The 26,791-nt window shown below is 50.2% G+C and overlaps 9 protein-coding genes across 9 annotated transcripts; 7 read left to right on the top strand and 2 right to left on the bottom strand.

The window, feature by feature from the left end:
• Window positions 1–2,095: 2,095 nt before the first annotated feature.
• Window positions 2,096–2,554, top strand: BDP55DRAFT_728045 (uncharacterized protein; the record flags this gene model as incomplete). The annotated part of the gene is made up of 2 exons (XM_060579394.1): window positions 2,096–2,251; window positions 2,321–2,554. The coding sequence occupies 2 exons, from the start codon at window positions 2,096–2,098 to the stop codon at window positions 2,552–2,554; spliced, it is 390 nt and encodes a 129-aa protein (XP_060430198.1).
• A 5,968-nt stretch (window positions 2,555–8,522) lies between these two features.
• On the top strand, window positions 8,523–9,065 carry BDP55DRAFT_728043 (membrane-associated, eicosanoid/glutathione metabolism protein; the record flags this gene model as incomplete). The annotated part of the gene is made up of 2 exons (XM_060579393.1): window positions 8,523–8,565; window positions 8,638–9,065. 2 exons carry the CDS (start codon window positions 8,523–8,525, stop codon window positions 9,063–9,065), a joined length of 471 nt encoding a protein of 156 aa, XP_060430197.1.
• Window positions 9,066–9,424: 359 nt separating this feature from the next.
• On the top strand, window positions 9,425–10,407 carry BDP55DRAFT_661961 (uncharacterized protein). The gene is made up of 3 exons (XM_060574767.1): window positions 9,425–9,908; window positions 9,968–10,053; window positions 10,113–10,407. The coding sequence occupies exons 1-3, from the start codon at window positions 9,804–9,806 to the stop codon at window positions 10,207–10,209; spliced, it is 288 nt and encodes a 95-aa protein (XP_060430196.1). The 5' UTR covers window positions 9,425–9,803; the 3' UTR covers window positions 10,210–10,407.
• Window positions 10,408–10,659: 252 nt separating this feature from the next.
• BDP55DRAFT_110461 (uncharacterized protein) lies at window positions 10,660–11,367 on the top strand. Its single transcript, XM_060565383.1, has one exon. It carries the CDS (start codon window positions 10,965–10,967, stop codon window positions 11,277–11,279), a length of 315 nt encoding a protein of 104 aa, XP_060430195.1. The 5' UTR covers window positions 10,660–10,964; the 3' UTR covers window positions 11,280–11,367.
• An 88-nt stretch (window positions 11,368–11,455) lies between these two features.
• BDP55DRAFT_728042 (major facilitator superfamily domain-containing protein) lies at window positions 11,456–14,393 on the bottom strand (the record flags this gene model as incomplete). Its single annotated transcript, XM_060579392.1, has 2 exons — window positions 11,456–11,836; window positions 12,786–14,393. The coding sequence occupies 2 exons, from the start codon at window positions 14,391–14,393 to the stop codon at window positions 11,456–11,458; spliced, it is 1,989 nt and encodes a 662-aa protein (XP_060430194.1).
• A 3,524-nt stretch (window positions 14,394–17,917) lies between these two features.
• On the top strand, window positions 17,918–19,716 carry BDP55DRAFT_728041 (amino acid permease; the record flags this gene model as incomplete). Its single annotated transcript, XM_060579391.1, has 3 exons — window positions 17,918–18,029; window positions 18,114–19,199; window positions 19,256–19,716. 3 exons carry the CDS (start codon window positions 17,918–17,920, stop codon window positions 19,714–19,716), a joined length of 1,659 nt encoding a protein of 552 aa, XP_060430193.1.
• A 1,612-nt stretch (window positions 19,717–21,328) lies between these two features.
• Window positions 21,329–23,279, bottom strand: BDP55DRAFT_661951 (monocarboxylate transporter). Its single transcript, XM_060574766.1, has 2 exons — window positions 23,001–23,279; window positions 21,329–22,946 (listed from the first exon to the last, which is right to left on the bottom strand). The coding sequence occupies exons 1-2, from the start codon at window positions 23,167–23,169 to the stop codon at window positions 21,817–21,819; spliced, it is 1,299 nt and encodes a 432-aa protein (XP_060430192.1). The 5' UTR covers window positions 23,170–23,279; the 3' UTR covers window positions 21,329–21,816.
• Window positions 23,280–23,939: 660 nt separating this feature from the next.
• On the top strand, window positions 23,940–25,625 carry BDP55DRAFT_110403 (L-asparaginase II). Its single transcript, XM_060565381.1, has one exon. The coding sequence runs from the start codon at window positions 24,219–24,221 to the stop codon at window positions 25,293–25,295; it is 1,077 nt and encodes a 358-aa protein (XP_060430191.1). The 5' UTR covers window positions 23,940–24,218; the 3' UTR covers window positions 25,296–25,625.
• On the top strand, window positions 25,626–26,783 carry BDP55DRAFT_110404 (Mss4-like protein). The gene is made up of 3 exons (XM_060565382.1): window positions 25,626–25,703; window positions 25,822–26,204; window positions 26,286–26,783. Exons 2-3 carry the CDS (start codon window positions 26,073–26,075, stop codon window positions 26,700–26,702), a joined length of 549 nt encoding a protein of 182 aa, XP_060430190.1. The 5' UTR covers window positions 25,626–25,703; window positions 25,822–26,072; the 3' UTR covers window positions 26,703–26,783.
• Window positions 26,784–26,791: the final 8 nt, after the last annotated feature.

Here is a 26,791-nt window from a genome sequence, read left to right as displayed (position 1 = left end):
AAGCATTTTCAGTACTGTCGCTTCTGAAACCACGAGTTGAGCGAAATGAAGCGAATGGATATGTGTGTAGAAAGAAAATAATCCACCAAGAAGAGCGCAGAGACAACGAGGTATCCGCAGTGTCACATCTAAGTTTTGTTGGCCCAATAGTATGCGAGACAACACGTTGCAGTATGAAGCTTAGGTAGTGAATCGATCCATCAATCTAGTATCTTAAATCCTGAAAGCTTGCCGACATCTGCCTGCACAGCTTCAAGCTGCAAAACCCCGCGAAACAATCCGAGAAATTAAACACCAAGAGTACATGGCCACATGGCTCTATTCAGGCTTCCATTCTGGAATCAATGATGATATCCCCGTAACAAACCGAAATACATCGTAAACACTCTCATTTCTAGGTAGTGAGTACCAGCCAGCCCGAATAATCATTTGTATTTATGCAAGACGCAAACTCAATTGGACCCACCGCCACTCTTTTAGACATAGATCAAATGGCTGTATTTGATAGAACTTGTCAGACAGTCGTACGAACCTCTAGTCTCGGTGCAATCTCCATGCAACCTCCTTGTCATGGCTCCCATCAAAGACATCTGCAAATAGCTTGATCAAAGATTTGGAGGGAAATACGTGACATGCTAACTCTATGTTGTCATTTTCAGGAGGAGCTTTGCTACCATAGATGAGAGGCGTCTCAACGAGCTCATGTGTCTCCGAGGTGAGGCTCAAGTACTCCTCATGCAAGACTTCGTACGCAGAGTATTACGAATTGATAGTAGTGATCATTACTGTAATCTATTAGACCAGCTAGTAACAGGAAGTCTATTGTGTCATCGAAGAATAGGGTCAAATCTACTGAATTGTCACAGTCAGCCCAATCAATTCTAAGATCCCAGGCCTCAATCAAGTCAAATTTAGGCCCAAAGTTGAGTTGATTGCGCTGAGTGCAGGGATGATATTCACAATACAATTTCACCAAAATGCTCCCAAGTATTCAATACCATTGATCGCTTCAACCGAAGGCGTCATTTCCAAGTGATTCCATCTTATCTCCATAATTGCATGGGATTGTTTTAGCTCCAACTGGATCGACGGCAATATTGGCTGGTGACCAAGTTCAACTGGTTGACTTTTTGACTTGTGAGCTTGGCATACACGGCTCTCAATATCGCGACTCTTGGCAGCCAAGAAGCTAAACACCAAAGATCAAATCCATCTCCGCAGAAATAGGCTACCAAATCAGCTTGTCTTGTCGTTCAATCGAAAGAACGGATTACATTGGATCGGGCAAGTCGGCACAGGATTCTAGTCCAGATGTTCGGGAAGCCCATGGCGGCTCACATGCCGGCCTGACATATCGATCAATTCTCAGCAAGGGCTTTCGCTCCCCCCTGGCCCCAACGATCCCATGAAAACCAAAGTTCCTAACTCATGTGGCCCTCCTGCCTCATAGAGTATGCTTAATTTGTTCTAGATCGCAGTGTAAACCAGAACCTATGAACCACAGGCAGACATGTCACTTCATGATGGACATCGGTGCTGCCCTAGGCGTTGGTGTTACCACATACCTTACTAGAAAAGCTCCGAAAGAGCCGAAACAACTCATGCGGGGAATCAAGAGATATTGAGGCAAGTCTTCGAGAGTTACTGAAGTTCTTTTGGCAGAAGTAAACAGGGGGCCCAGCATGGCCAAGTCTTAGCATAGGCACCAAAGTTTGACATCTCGGTGCTCACCTCCGTGTCTATATTTCTCTTACCGAGATGACAGTGCACTGTCGATCGATGCGAATAATGTTCTCCGTAGAAAACATAAAAAGCTGCCAGAAGAAGCCTAATAGTTTTTTGTCTTTACCCTTCTTCGTCATCACTCTTTTTATTTCCATACGCCGATCTCTTCTCCCGGCTCTACAGTGCTTGAGTAGCGGCTGCTACCGCCATGAAGGGTCTTCCAACGGCTCTCGCCAGCTTTGGCGTGTTTCTTGGTTCTGTATCCCCGCTCGTTACTGCCTTTCGGTTGCTTGGAAATGCCAGACTAAATCTCCCGGGTTAGGGCACCTTGAACCAACGTGCCGAGCCTCAAGACTTCTACCTTTGAATCATGGCTATCGGAGCCTCGATTACCGCAGGTGATCCAGAATATCCGGGAGACACGGAGGAGAATGGATATCGCGAGGCCTTGCGTGACCAGCTCAGATTCGAAGGCTGGAAAGCGAACATGGTAGGAAACCTGAACCGTGATAGCATGTCGGACAATGTGAGTTAAAGATCCCTAAAGCGGGTCTTTAAATGCGTCAAAGGTCTGTCATAATCACTTTTGCAACAGGACCATGAAGTTATTGGTGGTGAACGTGTCTCTGCGATTGCGGCGCGAGGCAAAGCGTCAGCAGCTGTCTGGCTTCCCAACTTCGTACTGATCAACGCCGGAATCAACGACGGAGCTCAAAATGGCGACAAAGAGTCCATCGGTGGGACCCCAGCACATATGAAACAGCTTGTTCTAGGCATCTTTGCAGAAATCCCAAACGCTGTCGTCATTTCTACAGCCGCCTTCAGCTAGGAAACATCGACTTGATCAATGACGCATACAGGACCCTAGTGGAAGACTTGGTCGGTGATGATACGGAGAAACCCGCGGCTCAAAGTCTCTGTTGGTACCCCTATCACAGGGTAGTTAGTTCGAACCGTGGGTTGACGAAGAGGTCAAATTGATATATATTAACTTATGCGTAAGGTGTAAAAGGGAGGTTCCAACCGCAGGTTGGGCAGCCCACGATTCTCGGAAGTATGGGTTGTAAGTGGTCCCTGCGCGGGCCCCTTGTCTCGAGGTCGAATTGGACTTCCAATCCGACAGTCTCGCTTGCAGAGAAGGCGGAGGGAAGCTTCATAACTGACGACCATATTCAACCTGACGGAACCCATCCTACAGAGGAAGGATACGAACGCATGGGAGCTATCTGGGCTTGGGCCATCAACCAGGTCAACAACAAGAGTTAGCTGGCGACACCGAGCAAATCCAGCAGTTTCACTGACGGTGATGGCTCCACGACTTGTTCGAAGGAGTACGGTAGCGGTGATAAGGTTCCTGGCGGTTCCGGTGTTCAGATTCTGTGGGCCGCAGACTCCGTCATTGCGGACGACGGGGCGTACAGACATGCGGCCGAGTTCAACAAAGACCTTTTGTCCCACGGCACTGTTTTCACTTCCGATACCTCGATCTACTTTGCTCAATTGATTAATGAAGATGGTCTCCCCGGAGAGGAGCTTGATGAGATCATTGCTGTGGATGGCGACTCAATAAAGACCAGGATTCGGATGAACAGAGGGATGCATCCTTCATTGATGGGTGAGCTCTGGCTGACTCTGCCTCTCAAGGTTAGCTTTACTCTGGCCCTGTTGTCAACTGGTCTAGCGACGTTCTTGGGGCACCGCGCACAATTGCAGAGTACGATGTGTTTGACCACGACAGAGAGTTCAACTGGCCTAGAGAGTGTCGAAAGTAAGTGTCAACCATTTGCTTAAACTTCACAGTGCTGACCAATATTGCTTTTCATTCAGTCCTTTGCTGGTCTGCGTACTTGCAGGAGCTGCCCTTCTAAGCACCCATTGCCAGCTTCATTGGGAGCGAGCATTGTCGCCTTGGTCCATGAAGAACTACATCAAGTTCCTTCAGGCTTACTACACCAGAGTGTCAGACGGAATTACCACCACCAGCCTCCGAACGGCCGAAATATCATCAACATTCATCGCCCCAGGATCTTCAATACTCGAGATGTCTTCAGCTGCCTGGGTGACTATTGCATCAGGAGATTCCCCTGCTTTTGGCGCCTTTCTTGGCCCAGCTGGCGGTATAGCCGACTGTGTCGCTGGTCTTCTTATAGCAGCGGCCAGTGTTGCAGATGCAGCAAATTCGAATGCCACCGACCCCCGGTTTACCAACTTCGCGAGACTGAATACCAAGCTGGCAGACATGAAACTAGCGATCCAAACTGCCATGGAGGCGTATTTCCAACGACTCTTCGTGAATTCTCTTCCGAATCATGATACATCGAGGGGTACCGAAGTAGCCAACTTGTTATCGCCAGGATATTGGGCAAACCAGGATCTGGCATCGCTCAGTGCTTCCAATGATAGCTTGGTCAATATGGTGAACTCTGCTATCATCAATGAGGTATGTAATGCCTAACGTATGGTCATTATGCGGTGGCCTAAGGACAAACTCAATGATATGGGAGGCAAGCACTATGATTCCTGCTTCGGTAAGCCCATATATGATCAACTGGATGACTGGGTTGCTTGCGCAAACGATCGGAACTATCTCTTCGTAAGTGAAGTCTGGAGAGATTCTGTGCCTGACTGAGTCGATAACAACTAAGTTTGTACCCAAAGCTTCGATGGCCAACGAAAGACACCTCGATAGCCGCCGACATGGGCCAGACGCAGTGGACTCTGGAAAACTTTGATTATAATCACCAAATTGTAGTCGACACCTCGGAAGCTATGCAAGGTCCCTTCAAGTGGATGGCCAGGAGCTTCAGCGATCTCACGGACTCCCTCAAAGATCTTGCAACACGCCGACCGAAAAGTTCCGACCAGCTCATTCAGATGAACATACTCATGTGCGATCTCGACTTCTTTGACACTATTGAGATCGACTACAAAAACTGTGTAAAATTTATCGGATGTATTCAAGGCTTTTTGAGAAAGAATCGCCCGAAACTGATTCTCAATGGGGTTGCTTTTCCTTGTGTCGAATACAACTAGTTTTAATCCACTTGAGCAATAGTGCTCAATAGTTGGAATGCAAATTTTGACTGCTCTCTTTTTTTTTTTTGAGTTTCTTGGACTTCTTTTCTTTGTTTCCTCAGACGAACAATTGTTTCCTCGTTCGAGAATTGATTTGCAAACAAGAACTACTATTCACGAGCTTTCTCTCAAAAGCCTACTGGACAATCGACGGCCTGTGTCTCGAACTCATGTATTCTTCTTATACATATTGAACCCGCACGATCAACTACATTGCGGTCGGGATCTGAATTTGACGTGTTAGGTGACCCAAGTACCTCGTCGAAATTTACCAGGAATAACCGCCTTCACACGACATAGCCTCCAAGAAATCCCCAGTCTAAGGCACCCGTACCATATCGATCAATTTTTGGCGAGCAAGTCTACCCTCACCATGTCGTCAAACCATCCAATTGCTCCATCGTCGATGTATTTTGAGTCACTCAGAAGAACTTTGACGGGAAACCCCAGCTTGTGGAACGGACTAATACTTGAGTGCACAATCTGCAGAGAGACTATGAGCCTTGTCGGCGACGGATTACCTTCTTCAGATAACATTGGTTTTGATGGATTCAGTCGCTTACATCCAATTCATGGCAATCAAAATTTTGATAATCTGCGCCCAGGTTCACCGAATGATGCAATCGTCCTACCGTGCGCTCACATATTTTGCAAAGGTTGCTTGTTCACGGTCTGTTACTCGGATTACGATCTCGCCGACCTCCTGCCCAGCAACGTGTACCCAAGGCCCGACCCAAGCTGTCCAGCTTGTCGAACCAAACTCACCTTCCCAGAATGCGAATTTCGTTGTCGCTTTCCTGGCATACCATTCCCATGCTCGAACGAAGCAATGAACGTTTTCCCCCCCACGCTCCAAGGTGGTATCGTGCAGATTTCCCGTAGATGCAACTCATGTCGGATTATCGCAGCCTGGTATGACTTGCAGCACCATGTTGACAGCGTGATGACAGCTTCTATGCCTTATGGTAACAGGGTCATCTCCGTTATCCCCACTCGTATCGCGGGGGAAGCTTGTCTATGTCGCACTGAGGTGTACTTGGAAAGGACGTTTGGACGACACCTCGACCAAACGACGCGCGATTTGCGTGTCAATACTGGGTTGTGGCCTTGGTCCGGACCTCAGGCTTCTGATCGGCTACAATTTGTCCTGAGATGGCGGTCATAATAAGGACGGATCAATGTAGTCATAGTAGAAGGCTAGTCCCCTTGAATAAGTTCTCGCGACCTTAAACCGTAGTCAGAGACAAGCTATTAGCTAGTTCCGGCCCGAACATTACATTTGAAATATTATGCAAATGCATCTTATCCGGGCACTCATTGAGAAGAAATGTCGCCATTGACCGCTAAAGGAATTCTAGGAACAGCCATTGCTTGTTAAGGCGTGTAAGAAAACGAGACTTGGCGTTTTTCAACGGTATTCCGACGTTTGCACGACGATAGTCCGACCGACAGTCAAAGCGCTTCTTGGAGAGTCCGTATCCACTTGTCAACCGAATAGTAATAATCAGTGGGCTGGTTGCCTCACCGAGAACTGCGCAAGGTTCATGTAGAGAAACATTGCACCGCATATCGACGCCTCATGCACCTACGTACCAAAGAGGGTAACGTTGCCCAACTACGTCCCACCGGTGGCCGTTTTCAAGCTTTGCGGCTTGCGAAACCGGGGATCGGAGGGGTTGCCGTGAAGCTAGAAATAGACGTGTGACTGGCCAGTGACGTCTCCGTGTGAGCCTAGCACGCCGATCATAGCGTGGAAGAATTTCACTTTGCGGGGTTCCTCCGTGGGCAGAAGGAGATTTCCTGAGACCTGAGACTAACACGAATATTTGCAGGTGATCACTTATCAACGAATATATCTAACCGATGACGGTTCACCATCAGGGTCTTCGGTTTCTCAAAATACCATTCAAAGAACATTATACGAGGAGCTCAGCCACGACCGGCAGTCCCGACAAAGCGGTCTGGAGGGATGCTGGTGACACTGCGCGGCCGTATGTCCGAAAGCTTTGTTTGCTGCAGGATTCGGGTGCGTACAGACGAGTAAGACCTATGTAAGACCCAAGTCTTCGTCATGTTGATCGTTCGTATTCCCGGAAGAGGACACTTGCGGTCAGGGTAGGCCGATGTAAGAAAGCGAACACATGACCACGAAGAAAGCCGGAAGATCAACGACTTCTGTGAAAAGCATCAGGATTTTCGGGCGTGGTCAAGAGGAGTATAAATCCAGGAGAGGCGTCCTCTCCCACGGTCCTGCTTCTCATCTCCTCATCATTCCAACCATTCTCAACCCTTGGACCGTCCAAACTCCAATTGCACCAACAAAAACAGACCTCAACGCTGCGTAACCGAACTCTATTCCACTCCAAGCTTCATTCAAGACCCCTTTCCACCCTCTAAATAATTTAATACTTCTTCATCTGTTCCACCATGCAGTTCTCAACCATCCTTGCAACCGCGGCCGCCTTCTTCCTCGGAGCCGAGGCCGGTGCCGTGCCCCGCCAGGATCCCCACATCACCGACTTCCGGATCTGGAGCGAACAGGGATGCGGAGCCGCCGGCAACCTCGGCGTCTGGACAATCACCAAGTCCCAAACCGACGTGTGCCAGACAAGCTTCAATGCGCCAGACAATGTGGTTAAGGCCATTCGCCTCAGCAGCCTTACAGACGGCTGCGAAAGTAAGACCCGAATATCCCGTTTGTGAAGAATTAAATGACTAATTCTAGCCAAGTGACTGCCTACCCTACCGCTGATTGTGGAGAGGGAGGTCGCCAAGTCGGCGTCCAGACCTGTGAGGAGTGGAGCGGTGTCGCCGAAAACTTCTTGAGCTTCAAGGTCACCTGTTCTTAATTTTTCCTCGGAACGTATTGGGATTCTCGCATTTTCTGGCGTTTCTTTTTGCTCCAATGATTTGGGAACGCATAATACGGTGCATGAACGCATGGGTTGGAGTTGCACACAGATAGTGGCACGCTCCTTAAGAATCACGGCGAACAAGCGCTTACGCCAACTACTTAGCCTGAAATAATAATGGTAATACACTCTTTATTCCTAGACACTCCTTTTTAAGATACTTAACACGATCATTGATCTGTGTACTTCTTTTTGACGCGCTTGCCATGTGAGGAATGACGGTCAAACCCCTCTAGATCTAGGGTAGATAACGTCGTGTCCTTCGGCAGTCTTCACTGAAGTAAGACACATAATATGCATTTCATGTAGGCATAAATAGACCTAGGCTAGTATTCGCGTCTGGGTAAGGTGTATCATTGGAGAAAGCACGTGGCTTTTATGAAGTTGAACTTGGCCTCGATGGTTCCCGAACCGCACAACTACTCAGCAGGAGGATATCGGCGATCAAAGTTGAATCGAGATTATCGTTATTTCAAATCGCGATACTCATCAAGAATAGTTCCATGGCAACATAGTCCCTGAAAAAAGAATTGTCATAGCTCGGACCCTTGAACGTGGGGACGGCTCTAAGTGGTTTGGCGCATGTCCTAGAACGGGTGAGTCTTGAATGCATGATGTCAAGAAAGTCATAATATCGACACTAGCGGCACTTCATCGTCATTACGCCCGGGTGCCCATCTCGAGCTACATATCTTCGAGGCTTCCCCGAACGCGACGGAAACTCTTGTCATTTGATTATCCGAACACTGAATCAATTTGCCCTTCCAAAAGTAGCAACTACGAACCTAAATTATCCAATTGATCGCAAGCATGAGCCAACCGATTGGACTGACAACGATCCCCAGGCTACTGCGTAAGTAATACTAGACCCCGATTTTTAGCCCGGTGTAGGTTTTCTTAAGAGCTAATTCGCATCTTTGGGCAGCTGTCACGGGCACGTTCGCGCTCCCTTTTACGATCTACTACGCCTTCCTTAGCCTTCGCGTCGTCAACGAGCGTCTAAAATCCAAGCAATACTTGGGCGAAAACTCCTCCAAGCCTGGAGCGGATCCCGAAGCATACAAAGCTAATGGACTTTACCTTGCCGGCCGTTCGCACATCAATTACATCGAGAACGTGCCGCTTGCTTTTATCCTTGCTTCGTTGATTGAGGTCAACGGAGGCAACCGTAAAACACTAAGCTGGCTACTCGGGAGCTTCTTCGCCTTCCGCGTGCTGCACGCTGAGCTTGGAATTATGAAGCCCCAAGGCATGGGCAAGGGCAGGCCCATCGGCTATTTCGGTAGCATCGGCGTTCTTGGTGCTTTGGCCGGCTACGGGGCTTTCTTGGTAAAGGGATACTGGGGATACTGATTAATCTTTACTTGCTACCTTTCAATCTATCGAGCTTGTAGATGGGTTGAAATTAAGGAAGCATGAGCAAGATTCGAAGCGAGTCATTTTACTCTGCAATGTTGCGAGGGTCGCCGCTGTGCCCAAAACCTTTCTCCTCATCAATACTGTATCGCGGGTCAAGTGAGATCGATAGTTCGAGAACGGGAGAATCAAGTATTAGAAACATCCTCGTGTACAGATCCTCCGTAAGACTTGATAGTACATGTAACTTCAGCTAGCAACATAGGCTGGGCATTTCTACTTAGTTATGTTATGTCAGCAACGGTAATCAAGTCTTGATTCCTGCACACCAGTCATACAAACTATCAGTCAGGACAGTTCATCGGAAATATTAGTGGGAACATCGCTTAAGGCCCTGCATGAAGGTCGCTTGGCCATTTCCCCGCCTGCAATTAATATAACTGTTCACGTCGTTGGACCTCACTCAAACCTTAATCGCAGCAGGCTCGCATGACTTGCTGTTGCGTGAAGATGCAGTGGTCTGGCTGAACGGCAAAACACACCACCAAGTCCGATTGCGTAGTGTACGGATACAATCTGTCCCCGGCTCTTGGCGCCGAGGTTTGTCGGTTGCCTTGCACTCTCCGGGAGTGATCGTCGAGATATCTAGGTATTAAAGCTGTCGAAGATTGCTGTAGACCAAAGTCTCTAGCCTCCGACACTCGCCATCATACGTTCTGACCCATTTTGCTCGCAATGCACTTCTCTAGGATTATCATGCTTTTCGTGCCTCTGATGGCTATGGCTAGCCCTGTCGATTTGGAAACAAGACAGGACAACACTTGTTGTTATCAAACCGAGGTAAGAAACCATCAATGCGACCTGTAGGACGCCAGTTCGGTGACACTGACCCTGCCCAGGACGTGAACGCCCTCGTCTTTGTGACCAAAGGCCAGTCATCCCAGACTTTGGACACTCTCAACTGGTGCTATTTACAGGTTGATCGGTATGCACATCCTCTAAACAATCTCATTTAATGACTGTAATCCAATTAATCGATGCTAGCGACACGACTGATCCAAACAATTGCGAGAAGGCGACGCGATCGTATTGGGCTGGGTACTGCCCCTCTGATGGCACAAAGGTTATCCAGTGTCCTTAGTTCATGCCGTTTGCATTGGATCCCACAGACAACATGCAAAGTACATGTTAGCAAGTAGGCAGTTAATGGGACCTTTCAATGAAGCTTAAGTTTGATCCTGTCTTGAACAGTCTGATTGCATTCCAAGAACATGGTGCCTCGAAGCTTCAATGAACCACTCTCCCAACCAGCTCTACTCCGTACACCAGAAAGGAACATACTTGTCTGTGTTCACGATGCACGTACGGAGTACAAAACCCCGCCGCCAGATTTCGCTATCGCTACCAGTAACCAGACAACTCTCGGGCGACTGATCAGGGGGGGATAGCGTCAAGGCTAGGCTCAGCTTGGCCAACAAGTCAGGGGACCATCCTCGTCCACATGCTTATTCTCAACACGACCGAAAATTACCAGTCCTAATTGGCCAATACGACAGGCATCACCGTGGCTTGGGAACCACGGGGACAAAAACTCCGCCCCTCGTGCCTCCTTCGATGTCAGCCTATTTGCTCACCGTAGGCGTCCCCGATAGCAGCTCAACAAGGGCGGCGCAGCAGCTGGGAATATTCAGCTCCGCCGCGCAGCTTTCTACTTAAGCTTGAGCGCACCATCCCCTGCTTTCGTACGGCTCCTGGTCGATTTTCCCAATAATTTCTCAACCTCAAAACAACCCCAAACTAGACAACTCGACCGCACTCGTGCAGCCCCTTCATCGACGACAGCTACGAAACTCTCAAGACAAACCAAACCCTTCGGTGTTACAGAATCAACCCACCATGCGCAATCCGTTCAAGCCAAGACAAGCGCCTTCCCAAAGCTGGGCCGGGAGACCAAGAGCCCTTTCAGCTGATGACCCAGTCTTCAAAGGCCTCGACGAAGACGAACGAAAGAGCATAGAGAGCAGCTCGATCAACCAACCACAAAAGAAGTCCCAAGAATCAACTAGAGAGCCGTTGAAACCTTCTGGCTCGGATAGCGCCGTATCAGTGGATAGCGGATCGTCTTCTCACCACAGTGTCAGCGCTGACATCGGTCATGGTTATGCCTCAATCGCTGGCGCATTCTCTGGCACCGACCACTCTGGACAGTGAACGGAGAACGAAATGTTGCTTCATCTCAAGACCTTGGCAAGATTTGCGGGCTCACGAGCGAAAAGGATGCTTCTTTGGATACACAGGAAATGAATAAGGGGGTGGGCAACTGGTTTATTTGTTTTATGAGCGAAAGATACCCAAGACATTCTTCGTCACTGAACCGCGCTTAGCCATCAGCAAGTGATGTAAACAGACCGCGCTCCATCTGCCAAGTAGAACTGCCCATCCTTGTTGGCAACAGCGACGCAAGAATGGTCCTGGTCTGGGTTGACCGTGCTGACCGTCGCCTTCCCACTGCACCCGGCATTTGCCCAGAACTTGAGCTTGCAAACATTCCTACCTCTGTTTAGGAAGACTGCGCCGTAGACATTTCCTGAGAAATCTTGGCATCGGCCAGAAGAGACGTCAAAGTTGTTGGTGAAGCTGCCAGCGCAGCCTCCGTCGTGGAAGACACCGAGGGTGACTGTGTCGCGCTTCTCTAGTGTCCCGGACGTTGCAGCAGCTTGCGCTCCGAGGCTCAAGATGAGACAAGATATGATTGGAGTAAGCTGAACCTAAATGAAGTAGGTATAAGTGTCTTATCCAGGTCTGTCATTGTGATCAAGTTACCATTGTAAAAGCGAGGTTTATGTCTTTAAATACTTGAAGATGAAATAGGCGGATCTCAAGGTTGGGTTTGTTGTATAGCCGTGGCACTCATAGTAGTTAGACCTCCTAGATAGTTCTCAAGACCTTATTTAAACAATTGGACTCTTATTCAGAGAAACGTACGACCAGCAAAGCCTACATGCTGGTGGATAGGTATTCGCAGCAGACTCCGTAAGAAGAAGGCAGCAGCGGAATTCCGCACTTCAAACTGGATCTTCACTTGGTTGCCAATGAAAGCAGAGAGCTGGGCTCACTAGCAACCGAAATAGTTCTGAGACCCACGAAATTCTGGGGCCATGGTCCGACAAGGACAGATATCTGTCTCACTCTCGGGCGACTAAGTCTACCAGCGTTGTCGTTGTGATGTGTGGTGCTTACTCACACTACTTTCAAGAACTGCTGCCTGTCATGTTGTTATTCAGCACCAATGTAACATGGACTCTTCTAAAGCCAAGTAGTACCGTTCCATCTGGCAGTTAACCAAAGATCTGCCTGGAGCAATCATTGTAACGTGTATGCTGCCATGAGGCTCGGTCGTGTAAGTCATCAATCATTGCGCGTCAGGAGCCGGGCATATTCCAGTCGACAGGATTGAAGCAGTTCGAGGTAGTTGTATGAAGTGATGACTCAACATTACTACTAAAATAAAGTTCAGCTTCTAAGAATGCTGACCGTTATTACCTTTCGTGCGTATGCAACTCTCTGACATCTAGCCTAGTATCACATGATACTTCAGCCTGCTTTGAGCTGTCCAGCAAAAGGACTGCGACCCCTGATCTTCTCCCCATAAATACACAATAACCAGGGAACAAGCGAGAGAATTAAACCAATGCCACCGAGCAAACTTCCCGCCACACCGTATCCCAGCTTCTGAAACATAATATTTGTGAACAAGGGGAAAACGCCAGCAAGTAGGTTACGGCACATAGACTGCGCTGCTAGAGCGGAGGAGGCATATCGGTGATAGGTGTCCGCCAGATAGTTGAAGACGGCCAGATAAATGGTGAAGATGCCAACCGTGACGGAGGTGATTGCGAGTGCCGGCGCGATCCAAGGGACGTCTGGCGACGAGCTCCAGCCAAACCAAAACAACCCGATGGGAAGGAAGAGAGACTCGACACAAGCAGAGTACAGCCTCCCTTCTGGCGTGGCCATCCGCTGGGGCATGACCTTTTTGAATATCGGCTCCTGGAAGATGGTGATCATCGCCCCTATTATCGATCCCACAATGACTGAAGTGTAGATGCCTCCAACCTGGCTGCTGTTAAAGCCATATACGGAGCGGAATGCCAGACCGATGCTGTTGAACTGCATGTACAGGATCGCCCACGCAAAGGAGACCCAAGCAGAGAACCAGAAGACGACGGATTCAGTACAGAGAAGTTTCAGGGGGAAGGAGAAGCTCCGCCATATAATGCTCATATCAAGCTCCGGCCCCTCAACATGAGCACGGAACTGAACGCGGACAGGTTGCGATTGACCCTCGCCCAACAGCTCGGTGCCTTGTCGAAGTCCATTCTTGTCCCCAACCGATGAAGAGACTCGCTGCAAGCGAATGCCGTCGAAATATTTGTTCAGGGCCACGCACTTTCGCTCTAGTACCACATTGCTCCGCGTCTCGGCGAAGAAGAAAAAAATGGCCAATGTCGTGGAACCGACGGTGATCATCTGCAGGTAAAAGATCCATCTCCAATGAAGGTTGTCGACGATGATACCGCTGATCATGGGACCTAGACCGGTTCCAATCATGATCGTCAGCGAGTAGAGGGCCATGGGCGTGTTGCGATTCTCCTTGTGAAATACGTCTCCCACCACGCCCCCGGTCAGAGTCGCAAAGACAGATGCCCCGTTGCCCGTGATGAGACGAGAGACCAACATGCCGGGAAACGACTGTGTTACCGCACATCCCAGGGTTCCTAGGAAAAAGACGGCCCCAGAGCCGACGAAGACCCAGTACCGGCCGTAGATCTCGCTGATCAGGGCTAGTATCATGGGCGCGAAGCCGAAGCCCAAGACGAAGAGGGTGATGCCGAGATTGAACTCCGTGTTGGAAAGCGTCCACCTTTCGGTCAGAGGGACTGCGGCCATGGCGTATGCGCCGGCAGAATAGGCGGCCAGAGTTGAGGCAAAAAAGGTTCCGAAGAGGACTGTGATCTTCTTTCGCAAGGGCCACGCAAATGGTGATTGGTATTTAGCGTCAAGTGATGATGGGTAGTCTTCCTCGAGGAGTCCCTCGATGCCGTTGGATCGCAAGCATTCTGTGAGTTGGAATGTCGTTTCTAGGGCGTCGATGTTGAGAGGAATATCGATCACATCTGCTGTGACTGTTGCCGACTCTCCAAGCGCGGTTGACTTCGTTTTGTCCTCGACATCGTCGATGTTATTAACCTCGGTTATGTTGGCCCTTTCAATATCAGAGTCACCAGCTGAGATGCCTTCTAGAGGCGGAGAGACCTGGCCCATGGTCGAGCGTGGTCGCATGTTAAACCATCTGTGTCAGTGACTGTGTTACCGTCGGAGCTGGTCAAGGGCGACGCTGTGAGAAACTCAACTCGTGGGTCAATGCAACGACGAGTTTATTCCATCGCCTTTGCCCTGGACCCATTGACTCAAACAAACGCCAAGCGATGCGGGCGCGGAGACTTCTCCGCATGCCGCATTGCGCATCTGGTATCCGTCCGTAGTCCGGTGGTCAGCCTCCGATAATCGGAGGACCCTGGTTGGTTCTCTGCGTCACTGTCCACTTCTGGTCAGCCGGCATTAGAGCTACACCTCCGCACTGTGATTGTGCAGAGTAATGAGATTTGGCTTGGTGTAGATGTGAGGAAATTGTACAGAATTACGCTGCATTTTTGTTCATCGGGCACAGACAGCGGCTACAGCAGGATTAAATAAGACCCAAATCTCACGGACTGCCTAATCGGCAATGTCATAGTGACACCGAAGTCGGGATACCTGCAGCGTATGTGAAGCAGGATGAAATGATGCTATTATAAATGCTTCCATTCCAGAAGTTGACAATCTTTGCACGATTCTCGTTGATCCACCGAGGAAGCTCCCCCCAGCATCGCGTGGCAGTTCATCTGGATGAGACTTCCGAAGGATCGGCGGCTGAAAGCGTGGGCGGTCCGGTCCGCGGCAACGGCACTGGCCTGCTTCGTCAACCTTAAAAGACGAACATCCCGGTCCATTGATCCTAAGTGACTAAACAGGGGAAGATGCAGCAGTTTATCCAAAAGACTGGAACTTAGAGGGGTTATCGGGGAGATGCAGGTCTTCCGCGGGGTTAGAGATGAATGGGCGATGTGTCGGCTAACATGTCGAGCTATCAGGATGCATCCCCGGGATGAACGGTAATGCGGGGCACGGCACCTTATCTCGGCCCTTGTTCTCTCTTTTTCCACGGGGACGAGATAGAGCTGAATTATGAATAAGATACCAGCAGGTTTAGTCTAGGTCAGGATCACTCGGCTGTCTACCACAAACCTCGTGCCATTGACTACTCTTGGCAAGGTTTCCACACGACACGACAGCTCACAGATTCCATCTTTCACGATTGAATGACAGTGGTAGGAAAACGTAAAAGCGATGCCTCCTCCGTGTTTGGGTTTACTCAACTGTGTTCAACGCCGACTAGGTAGCATCCAAAGAGACACACGGCAGCAAGAACTCAAAGGCCTACTAACATCACAATTTCCTCCTACCCAAATCTTACCAAGCAGACGGAGGCTTGCTTTTTACTGACACAGACGAAGACCACATACATTGACCGAGTTGATCGACATATTCTCTTGATGCTCGTTTTCAAGTCGCGTACGAGTTGTCACCCTCCCTGCTTGCTCTTGATCGCAATACAACACCCTTTGAGTTGCGAGAAGTGATGTAAAGTTGATGTTCTAGCTTCGAATAACGTGTTAATAAGACGAGCCTGACTACCACGTACCCCGAGAAATGAGTAATCAGGAATGTCATCCAACGTTCGAGTAGAAGAGGTAACCATGTAGCAGGTCTCACTCTCACTGGCCTCGCTTGGCCGCGGCTCATTGGCGCTATCACGCGATGGTGGCTAGGATGGCTTCATAGCGCCCAGCCATCGCATGAGGAAGGAACCAAGACTCAATACCAATATGCTTACCCGTCTCGTCTCTTTCCCCGAAGGAGAAGACACCTCTTGAGGTACTTTTGTCAGGCGAGGCCACTCAGCTGAAGGTCAGCAATATGCTGATTTGTTGATGTACTCCGTCACTCCCGAGAAAAGTTGAAAACTCAGTCTCGCCATGAAAAGATGTTGCCTGGCGAGACCGCAAGGGCTTACGACCCCTGGGTGTCATGCAAACTTTGCGCGGGATGAGGATCATATCCCCTGTCCAAGATGCAGCCTAGAACTCGGTTGTAACCGATTGACGGGTGCCCGAACCTTGTCATCGTTGCACCATCCGCATCAGATCTCACGCACTGGACTGCAGCCCCCGGCTACTGTTGAGTTCAACGTGTGGTTTGTGGATGATCATGACAATTCCTCGCCTGCAAAGTAACAGGTCAAGTTTTTATGCAGCAGAAGTACATGAGAACTCTCATAATATGTCGTGAGAATGGGGCTTCGTGATGTTTATTGTGTCCATCAAGGTGAGATATCCGAGGAAGGAAGATTCGGGAACGATGAGAAGACCACATCATGGCGCTGAATAGGTTACCGCAGCGTGCGAATCACGGAATGTGCACCTGCACGGTAAAAGATACATATCCTCCTAAAGATACATTTCTCAACACCAATGCCAAGAACCACCGAAGTCTTGAATGAGGTCAATTAAGTAGGTGGAATCTCGATGCAGCTTCTCCCAAGTGAAGGAATCATCGTATTGCCCGGCAAGGCACGACCAAGGTTGAGCTTGAATGGCAATTGGGGCGACTGACCCTTCCCCTCTTGGAATAGGCCTAAGCTGTACGTGTTTAAGCGGAGGAAAGGGCGACATTGATTGCATGCACATGAGGATGAGGCAGAAGACATCGATGAGATGAGGTGAGCGAGGTTCATGACTTGGACACTGCAAAGGTGACTTTGGGATGACGCTCTCTCAGGGACAACACGATTGAATCACTTAATACTGAGAGAGCATCATGTCCACAGCATTTACACAATGAGATGCTCATATTCATTTGAGGGAAAGCCATGATGTTTCTCTCGTGGATGAAGGGTAGTCGCGAACGCATGAGAGGGTCACTCGCAAAGCTCGCTCAATCGCCGCCCCACGGGAGAAAAACTGGGTCCCGACGCCGAAATTTTCCCACTTCGAGTCTTCGACATCTTGTCCTCAGATCGCGTCATCGGCCGAGTGGACCACAAACAGAAACTATGACACAGAACTTTCTGCACCAGACCACTGGGACTCTGGAATGGGAAATCCTTGTGCTTGTCCCTTGACAGTTCGAGAGAAGAAGCTAGGGTCTTGGGGGCCATGTTGGGGGTCCAAAGAGGGTCTCGAAGTATCCAAGAAGCCGTCCAAGAGCTTCAGATGCTCACGGCTCTGCGCTCTCACAAGTAAATCTCGCATGCGGATACTCTCGGCGCACCACTGACGGTTAGACTCTCAAGTCCCCAGAGCCTCCTAATCCTTGGAAGGTACGATGACCTTGGGGATTTTTTTTTGGTATTTTTTTTTTACCCCCTGGGCTCGGAATCATACATGGTTTACTCTCCGGCGCAACCTCAACTGCTCACCCCCCAAGACGACCACCTATCCCGAGCCCATTCGACCCAGATGAGCATCTCGCCACATGGCGCCAATTCGGTGTAAATAAGACGTGATCTCCTTGGCGGGTCCAGCTTTGCGACAGACATAAAGTCTTCCGGTGGCCTTCTAGTTTCTACGTTCGCTCGGATCGTCTTCCGTTCTCCAGTCTTCCGTCTCCATCAGGTGTCTCTTCCTGGTCTCTGATCGTTTATACCCACGACGACGGAATTGAGCCACCGTCATTATATCGACAAGATGTCCAAGCTCTTCACCAAGTTTGGCGCCTCGTCGTCGGCCACTGCCGCCGACGGTGACCACAGCAAGCATAGTGGCCTGCCTGCCGCGACAACCTACGACAGCGAAGTTGGTGAGTCGTCATCGCGAAGCTTGAGCGCGGAGCAATCTCCTTGAGCCGCCACACAACCACCCGCGTGCTAATTCATGATCCCAGGCCGCATCGAGCACGCCCGCGAAAACAAGCGAAAGATTGGTGTCACCACCGCCATCTTCCTGATTGTCAACCGTGTCGTCGGTACCGGTATTTTCGCAACACCCGGAACCATCTTTGCACTCTCGGGCAGTGTCGGTCTCTCCCTCTTCATCTGGGTTGCCGGCATGATTATCGCCCTCGCCGGTACCGCCGTCTACCTCGAATGGGGAACCGCAATTCCCAAAAACGGAGGAGAGAAGAACTATCTCGAATACGTCTTCCGCAAGCCCAAGTTCCTGACCACAGGTCTCTACACTGGATACGTTATCCTGCTCGGCTGGGCCAGTGGTAACTCTGTCGTCTTTGGCGAGTATATCCTTCACGCCGCCGAGGTCCAGGTCGACCGCTGGAATCAGCGCGCCATCGGTCTGGCTTGCATCACCACCGCCTTCTTGATCCACGGCCTTGCTCTGAACTGGGGTCTGCGCCTGCAGAACCTCCTCGGAACAATCAAGCTGATTATCATCGTCATCATCATCCTCTGCGGTTTCATTGCCCTCGGTGGCCACGTCAAGCTGCCAGAAGACCAGAAGCCCAAAAACTTCCAAAACGCATTCGAGGGTACCACTGGTAGCCCGTACGGTGTCGTCACTGCTCTCTACAACGTTATCTGGAGTTACATTGGATACAGCAACGCCAACTACGCCCTCAGCGAGACCAAGAACCCTGTCCGTACCCTCAAGATCGCTGCCCCTGTTGGTATCATCACGATCTCCATCCTTTACATGCTGGTCAACGTCGCCTACTTCGCCGCCGTCCCCAGAGAGGAGATCCTCGAGGGTGGTCGCCTTGTTGCGGCATCCCTTTTCCGTAACGTCATGGGCGGTACTGCCGAACGTGCTCTTTCAGTCTTTGTCGCCCTGTCCGCCTTTGGCAACGTCCTCAGCGTCATCTTCTCCCAGGGCCGTCTTGTCCAGGAGCTTGGTCGCGAGGGTATTCTGCCTTGGTCGCGCTTCTTCGCCAGCAACAGACCCCTTAATGCTCCCTTGGCAGGTCTGTTTGAGCACTGGTTGATTTGCGTCATCACAATGCTTGCTCCCCCTCCTGGTAAGAAAACCCGATCGACATCTAATCATGGTCCTTGTTCACTAACACATCTGCAGGTGATGCGTACAACTTCATCCTCAACCTCATCAGTTATCCCCTCGCCATCATCAACGTCTTCGTCGCCGGCGGTCTTGCTTACCTCTATCTCAATCGCAAGGAATGGAACTGGAACCCTCCCATCAGCGCCAGCCTGCCTGTCGTCATCTTCTTCATGCTCAGCAACGTCTATCTCGTCATCGCACCCTTTGTGCCCCCCGAAGAGGGCCAGAACGTCTACGAGAGCCTTCCCTACTACCTCCACTGCGTCGTCGGTATCGCCATCATCGTTGCTGGTGGTCTGTACTGGGTCGTTTGGGCTAAGATCCTGCCCAAGATTGGCAAGTACGAATTAGTTCGCGAGACAGTTGTCGATGAGATTGATGGTTGGGAGAGAAATGTGTTCTTCCGCAGACCTTATGGCGAGTCCGTCCCTTCGGTGCGTCATGTCGGGTCGCCGGAGCCCGAGGTGGCCAAGTAAACGCCGCTTGACGCCAGCTATGATGAAGCACCATCACTATACATCGTTTTAATTATACCCTAGAAGCATAATATAATAGTTTCGTGTTCTCAACCTCGGCATAAACGGAAAGTTGAACTGCTTAGGCTGCGCAAAATTTCTAGAAGAACTGGCCCGAATTCCTTGCACTCATTCCTACGCGAGGTCTGCGAAGCAATACGCAAGTCATCAGTCTTCACCATTACTGTGCGTCTTTTCGAAACGAAAGTTTTAGAATAGTTGCCTCATCCACTCACGGACCTATTCCTTTTGCGTCCAGCGATTCTTTTAAGCATCAGATGTCATCTTGTCAAATTACTGCACCTTGCTGAGTAGGGACACGTCTTGCGCACTTCAGACGTCCACACTTAGACACCTGAGCCTCCATCTCGTCCACTGCATTCTCAGCGACGCCCATTGAATTCAAGCAACTTCTAATGTTAGGGGATTGTCTTGGAAGTATGATTTCCCGCGCTGTTATTATGCAAGGATATGGGATCCTGCATTTGGTCACTGCGCCGAGCTGAACATTCCGCCGACAGTTACCCAATGAGACGTTAGTCTAAGTAGAGAGCCGATAAGTATGCGGCTGAAAAGTTGATCTGCCCATGAACAGCAAGACCTTTTGCACCAACTCGAAGGCACACTCAGGCGATGCCTGTGATGGATAGAGCCCAGTGCTAGACGCAGCAAGATCCCGAAGCAGCTTAGTTACACGTAGTTGTAGTTCTACTTCAATGATGACACCTTAAACCACAAATCTGAACTTCGTTGGATCTTGTAAGGCCAACATGGTTTTGGGGTGCTTGCGTGGGATGTAACGTTCCAATGCTATGAATCTCGGATAGAGTGGTGGTTCAAAGGCTGGACTGACTTTGCTTTTCTTTTTCTTTTTCTTTTTTCTACATTGCAATAGTACAGTACGTAGACATATAAGATTTCCACTATCCTGGTGGCCAAGTCCAACAATTCCTCAAGCACGGAACAACCTTTTGTTCGACGGCTTGCAGCACCAACACTATGGGGCGCGTATCAGTCAGCAGATCTCACACGAAACTATACCAGGCAGGTGTTGAAGGAAATGATATACCTGCACGGTCATCTGAACGCTGGCGTCGGGGCTTGACGCGATCCAGCAGTCGGCATCGTTTTGACCCGACCCAGCTGGGCAGGGAAATCCTCCAAGCTTGGCTTTTGCTTCACAGTCTGCCGTCGAGTCCTAAAGAAAAACAAGATTAGACAATTTTGCTGTTCGAAACGATTCAAGATTTAGACTCACGCAATTGACTGTCTCCGGCTGGCATGTTACGGGTGTGATACCATTGCTCTGGGCGAGCGATCCAACCGCGAGGAAAGAAAGCAATGTGATGCTTGCGGTGAATGAACGCATGGTATCTTGGTTTCAGTTACAGTTGCTAGAATTCCTTGGAGGAATTACACTCAATATGATGGGTACTCGATAGTCGGAGGTTTGGGAACACTCGTGAGATTAGTTGTGTAGTAGATGTTGTTGGTAGACTCCTGACCTCTTTATCCCCAAGATTCGGACATCTAAAGTTGAGTCTAAATATTGCGATCTACGTCAAAGATACTAGTCCGAGCGATCTGACGTCGGTTTGAAAACATCGATTCGATTAATCTCTGACAGCGGGCTTCTGAGCGGGCTCGAAAGTCACGGCCAAGGCTTCATAAGGCTGCTGGATATAGATCATTGTTAAGGCGAATTGTATTTCCAGTCATTTCCAGACTTGAGCAGAAGCCCCCTCCTGGCCGTTCTTGAAGGTTACTGGGCGGGCTACGGATGGACAGAAACTGTAAACTCGGTTTCGGCGGATAGCATGCTTCTTGACTCAGATCTCCCCAGTATTCTACTACAAATAACCTTTTCCCGAGCCACGGCCACGACAATGCATCAGCTGATGACGTACAGGGTTCGGGGAGCTAAGAAATCTCTCGAATTCATTGCACTGATGGTGGAATGGAGATGAGGACTCAAGGGCTCTGAGTCTCAAGCACCGGCTACTATAGACCTTGAACAGTCAAGCTGTCTTCCCATATCGACGATACTAAATCTATCGCGCTTCAAGCTCGCTTCTTCAAAGGCCAAGCAAAGGCACCCAAGGAAGAGCAAAGCATGAAAGAGCCCAGGAACAGAATGAGCGACTCATAACGGCCAATCCCGTATCCTCCACTCACCGGCTTAGTCAATAACCCAGCGGTAATCGGACCCGTAGCCAAGTTTCCGATTCCCTTGCCAAATGCCATCATGCTGTATACGGGTTGCGGGTCGTCGGACAGCATCGCCCCAAACTTCGGCCAGTTGATGAGGAAGCCTCCAGCAAACATGCCAAAGACCAGCGCAAAAATGACCAAGAGTGGCAAAGAGTGGGCGAATCCCCAGAGTGTAAACGCCGCGACCGCCGACGTGAAAGAAGAGATGAAAATGAGCATGAAGACATTGTTCGTGTGGTCAGAAAGCCATCCAAAACCAATCTGCCCAAAAACGGTTGCCAGGTTGTGGGCTGCGAGGAGAAGCGCTCCCATGGTACCCGATAGCCCGATGGCACTGGCGTAAGAAGGCAGATACAGGGACGGGATGTAGTAAGCGAAGCCCTGGAACAGGTTCGAGAGCGCGAAGCAGTAGAAGAGAGGTTGCCTCAGGAAGCTAATATCGAACATCCGCATAGCACCGTGAGGCGACGGTGGCAGTCGGCCCTTGATCATGTGCAAGACGGGCGCAACACCAAGGAACTGAGCGACGGCAACAGCACGGAGTGTATTCTGGTAGCCGTACTTCGACAGCAGTAGTTGCAGCAGAAACGGCAGTCCAACACCGCTGAAACCGCCGCCAGCGTAAAGAACGCCGTATGCGAGGCCGCGTCGGGCGACGAACCACTCATTGAGCATTCGCAGTACCGGGAAGTAGAGCATCAGGAATCCGAAGCCGTAGAGTACGCCCTGGGTTGCGATGAGCCCCGCGACAGAGGTAGCGAAAGATGCGCCGACCAAGGATGCGACGCACATTGCCCAGCCTATGACGACCATGTGCTTTTGGTAGCGGTGGAATCTCTTCACTAGCGGGGCGGCGAGAGGTGCGCCGAGGAAGTAGATACTGGTGGATACTGTGCCTATGACGGCAATGTTGGAGTCGCCCTCGAATTGTGGTTGAGAGGAATAGTATTCCTGGAAGACACCAAAGGTCAAGGGGAATCCTGGCCAGGTTAGTGACGCCGTCGGAAAGTCGAATGCCCAAGAACTTCAATTACCCCAAAGCAGAGCTTCAATGACGAAGCTGGAAAGCAAGAACTTCCATGCGGCTGCGCCCTTGTCGGTCGGCGGCATAGTGTGGATCAAGGTATTCCCGTCCTCCTCATCAGTCTGCGGCGCCGGGGCAGCAGCGCCGGAGTTTGGCATCGGGCGCAGCTCAACCGACATGTTGAATAGAGCACCGAATCTTGGACGATATCTTCCAGAATAAGCCTTACGTTGAAGGATTTCCGAGACGTCTTCTTTTGATATTCTCTAGGTTTTATGACAAAGAGTCTTGAGAAGCCGACACCGGTGCCGGACCGGGACGGCATCCGGTTGTGGGGTTGTAACACTGGGTCAAGAGTCATTTTCACATGGAAGGGCGCACGCCTTTCCTAGTTGGTTAGGTACTTTTGGTCGCTTCGAGTTATGCGGTCTAATAAGTTTTGTAAAAGTAATTGTATTGTCTGCAACAGGATAGAATTCTTGACTTTCTCGTTGTTTGCGTTAATCTTTAGGTGGATGGTTGTCTAGAATGTTGTCAAGTGATTTCAATCTCATTCTCACTAGATCTCTAGCTTTAAATCGGAGTATCTCTCTCATTACGGAGTACACTAATCACCAAATGACTACCTCTAAGTTTGGCGATCGTTGGTGTACTTCTATCAAACTTTGAAATATCTTTCCATAAAGTACCACCTCAATAGCGCCTGTGGGTTGGTTTGCAGCAGACTTAGACGTGTTGCCTAGCATTAAGACCTTCTACCTAATTGAGGGCGGTACGACTTTACTTAATTAAGAAGCACCCTTTGAAGCGTCTGTTTGAGCGCTCATCAGCAAGACGATTAACTAGCTTATGATTCATCCTGAGTAATGGGATCTGCGAGCCCCCAATTGGTTGAAACACCAATCTTCAGTGTGCCCGATAAAGTCGCGTAAGCTCGCTGGCCGGCATGACGCATTGGACCCCGATTCTTCCACCCTTTGGAGTTCTCCCCAATGAATAAGGTGCACCCACCTTTTCCTCTTATTAACTCACATGATTTTGTTTGACATTCCCTTGGGATAGAGCATAGCGACAAAAAAAATAGAGAAAGATTCACCTTTCCTTCGCCGTCTGAGCCACGCAACTCACACGCATCCTGATCAAGGCATTCTACAGTCGAGTCCTTTACAAGTTTCAGCAAGCTCTATCGCCGCAACAACATTCCATCAAGCAATTCGCCGAACTGAGAATGACAAAGACTAGCCTCTTCGAAGACTATGTGGTCACAGACAGAGGCGGTGTTATCGAAAACAGACACGCAGTCCACGCCGCAGTCGTCGATGTCAGCGGTAAAATCCTCTATGCAGTCGGTAACCCTTCACGGATGACGCTGGCTCGCTCCGCATCCAAACCAGCGCAAGCTCTCGCAATGCTCGAAACTCCGGGCTTTGAGAAATATGGCTTCGACGGCGCCGATGTAGCCCTGATGTGCGCATCTCACAACAGCGAAGATCGGCATGTTTCCAGGGCGAGGTCAATGTTATCCAAGGTCGGGGCGCAAGAGTCGGACCTGCGTTGCGGCGGCCACCCTTCCATTTGCCCGGTGGTTGATAAATCGTGGATTAGAGCCGGGTTCACGCCAATGGAGATCAATAGCAACTGTTCCGGTAAACACGCGGGCATGCTGGGGGGCGCAAAGGCTCTCGGTGCGAGCTTTGAGGGCTATCACCTCCCTCACCATCCGATGCAGGTCAAGGTTAAGCAAGTTGTTGAAGACTTGAGCGGGCTCAGCGGAGACGAGATCAAGTGGGCAATTGACGGTTGCAACCTCCCTGCGCCAGGCCAACCTCTCTACTCCATGGGTTGCATGTATGCTGCGTTTGCCGCGGCTGCGGATGCTATCGATAGAGGAGATGCCGTTCATTCTACGAGAACAAAGCACATGGCCGATATTTATAACGCCATGTCAACGTACCCCGAGATGGTTGGCGGAGAAGGGCGTTTCTGTACAGTGCTCATGGGAGCTTTCGAAGGCGGCCTTTTCGGCAAAGTTGGCGCAGACGGATGCTACACCATCGGTATCCGAGCATCAGAGGCCACGAAGGAGCTTGGCGCGGAGGGAGCTGTCGGCATTGCGGTCAAGATCGAAGACGGGAGTCTCGAAATCCTCTATGCCGCGGTTCCTGAAATCCTGGATCAGCTTCGAATCGGAACACCAGAGATGCGACGAAAGTTGGCGAGCTTCCATCACCTGAAGCGGGTCAATACTATGGGCGTTGAGACGGGTCAGGTCTCACACGCCTTCAACGTTCGCCGCGTGATTTGAGTGAGTCGTATTGCTTGCAGCAGGACTGACCTGTTGGAGATGGCTGAGGAGGATTGATAAGAGTGATAGATCGTTGCCTCTCTCTCTTCATGATGGAGCAGGATAGATGAGTTATTACCAAGCAATCGCTGGGTGACTCATAGTCACTCATGATTAACCAGTCAGTCTTTAATGGAGTTAGGTAGCATCCCGACATCTTCCCTCACCTGCAGATGAATCAGTTGAGTAAAACCAGCAGCCCGGGTTTAAGCCTGGGATGCAGATTATAGGGACAGAAGTTTGGCCGACTGAAGTAAGCAAGCTTAGCAATCACACATCGAAACCATGCGCACTCACTTGCACAGAAATTCCCCTCGTCTTATTCCCGCTCGTCGTTAGTGCATCCCCGCACCTAAGTACATGTAACTTGTAAGTGATTAAGCAATCTCGAAGGTCTTGAGTGGTGTTGGCTGGATCATGTCTTGCCGTCGCACGATACGTCCATCTGAACCCGGCAGTGTCCTCTGCGAAGCTCATAGATCCGCAGGAATCTTCCAATCTCGAGTGGCATAGTATCAGATGTTTATTGCCGATCGACGGAAAAGCTTTGCGACTATTGCCAAGCCCAAGTGGCTGGCCTAGGTCGTGATGCTATACGAAACTCGCAGATGATGTATATATTCAACGCTTGCCCCTCTCGTCACTGGCTTTGATTTCTCTTTCCCATCATCGCGTCGTTCTCCGACCATTTGCCACACACAGGAACTCATCCAAATCATCTTTTTCAAACCACGCATCATGTCTTCCATCGCCAGAGACGACAAGACATCACCGACCTTCATCCCGCTCGCCGGCGTAGCTCAGGACGGCTGGTCCACAGAGGATGAAGCAACAGCAACTTGCCTCTGCGGCGCCGTTCAACTTTCATTTGTAAGTCTTCACATCCATCCCTTCCAAATCACAAAATTCAAGACCAAGACCAAGAACTATTACACTGACAACCCCTATCAGCCAACCCAAGGCCGCGGTCTTCTCAACCGCTTCATCTGCCATTGCACAGACTGCCGCAAGATCTCCTCTTCCATGTTCTGCTCCAACTTTTCAGTTGCCGACAGCCACCTCCGCCACGTCCGTGGCAAAGACAACCTCAAGTCCTTCAGCCAGTCCCGCACCATCGCGACGGGCAACGACATGGCGAACCACTTTTGCGACACCTGCGGCACGCTCATGTACCGCGTCAGCTCCGGCTTTCCTGGTATGAGCATTCTCAGGCTCGGCACTATTGATGACTTCCGCCTCGTGGAGACGAAGCTGAAGCCGCAGGTAGAGCAGTTCATCGACACGCGCGCATCTTGGTTGAAGCCTGTTGATGGGGTTATGCAGTTGGACCGTATGCTTACTGCGCAGGATATCAAGAGTCTTTTATAGGCACATAGTCAATACAGCAATTCTTCCCCAATGGTAGAGCACACAGTAAAGCAGCTAGATTGCATGATGGTTTAGTCTCAGCCAGCGTC

Source organism: Colletotrichum godetiae, assembly GCF_030913485.1.
Source record: "Colletotrichum godetiae strain CBS 193.32 chromosome Unknown BDP55scaffold_18, whole genome shotgun sequence".
Lineage (NCBI taxonomy): Eukaryota > Fungi > Ascomycota > Sordariomycetes > Glomerellales > Glomerellaceae > Colletotrichum > Colletotrichum godetiae.
This window is presented reverse-complemented; position numbering and strand designations above follow the sequence as displayed.

What these genes read in the sequence shown, in the direction of transcription:
- BDP55DRAFT_661961 (XM_060574767.1), top strand. Translation starts at nt 9,804, where the DNA reads ATGCACTTCTCTAGGATTATCATGCTTTTCGTGCCTCTGATGGCTATG. An exon ending in CTTGTTGTTATCAAACCGAG is followed by an intron (nt 9,909 to 9,967) that starts GTAAGAAACCAT and finishes GACCCTGCCCAG; the next exon opens with GACGTGAACGCCCTCGTCTT. An exon ending in TGCTATTTACAGGTTGATCG is followed by an intron (nt 10,054 to 10,112) that starts GTATGCACATCC and finishes AATCGATGCTAG; the next exon opens with CGACACGACTGATCCAAACA.
- BDP55DRAFT_110461 (XM_060565383.1), top strand. Translation starts at nt 10,965, where the DNA reads ATGCGCAATCCGTTCAAGCCAAGACAAGCGCCTTCCCAAAGCTGGGCC.
- BDP55DRAFT_661951 (XM_060574766.1), bottom strand. Translation starts at nt 23,169, where the DNA reads ATGTCGGTTGAGCTGCGCCCGATGCCAAACTCCGGCGCTGCTGCCCCG. An exon ending in CATTGAAGCTCTGCTTTGGG is followed by an intron (nt 22,947 to 23,000) that starts GTAATTGAAGTT and finishes TAACCTGGCCAG; the next exon opens with GATTCCCCTTGACCTTTGGT.
- BDP55DRAFT_110403 (XM_060565381.1), top strand. Translation starts at nt 24,219, where the DNA reads ATGACAAAGACTAGCCTCTTCGAAGACTATGTGGTCACAGACAGAGGC.
- BDP55DRAFT_110404 (XM_060565382.1), top strand. Translation starts at nt 26,073, where the DNA reads ATGTCTTCCATCGCCAGAGACGACAAGACATCACCGACCTTCATCCCG. An exon ending in GCGCCGTTCAACTTTCATTT is followed by an intron (nt 26,205 to 26,285) that starts GTAAGTCTTCAC and finishes AACCCCTATCAG; the next exon opens with CCAACCCAAGGCCGCGGTCT.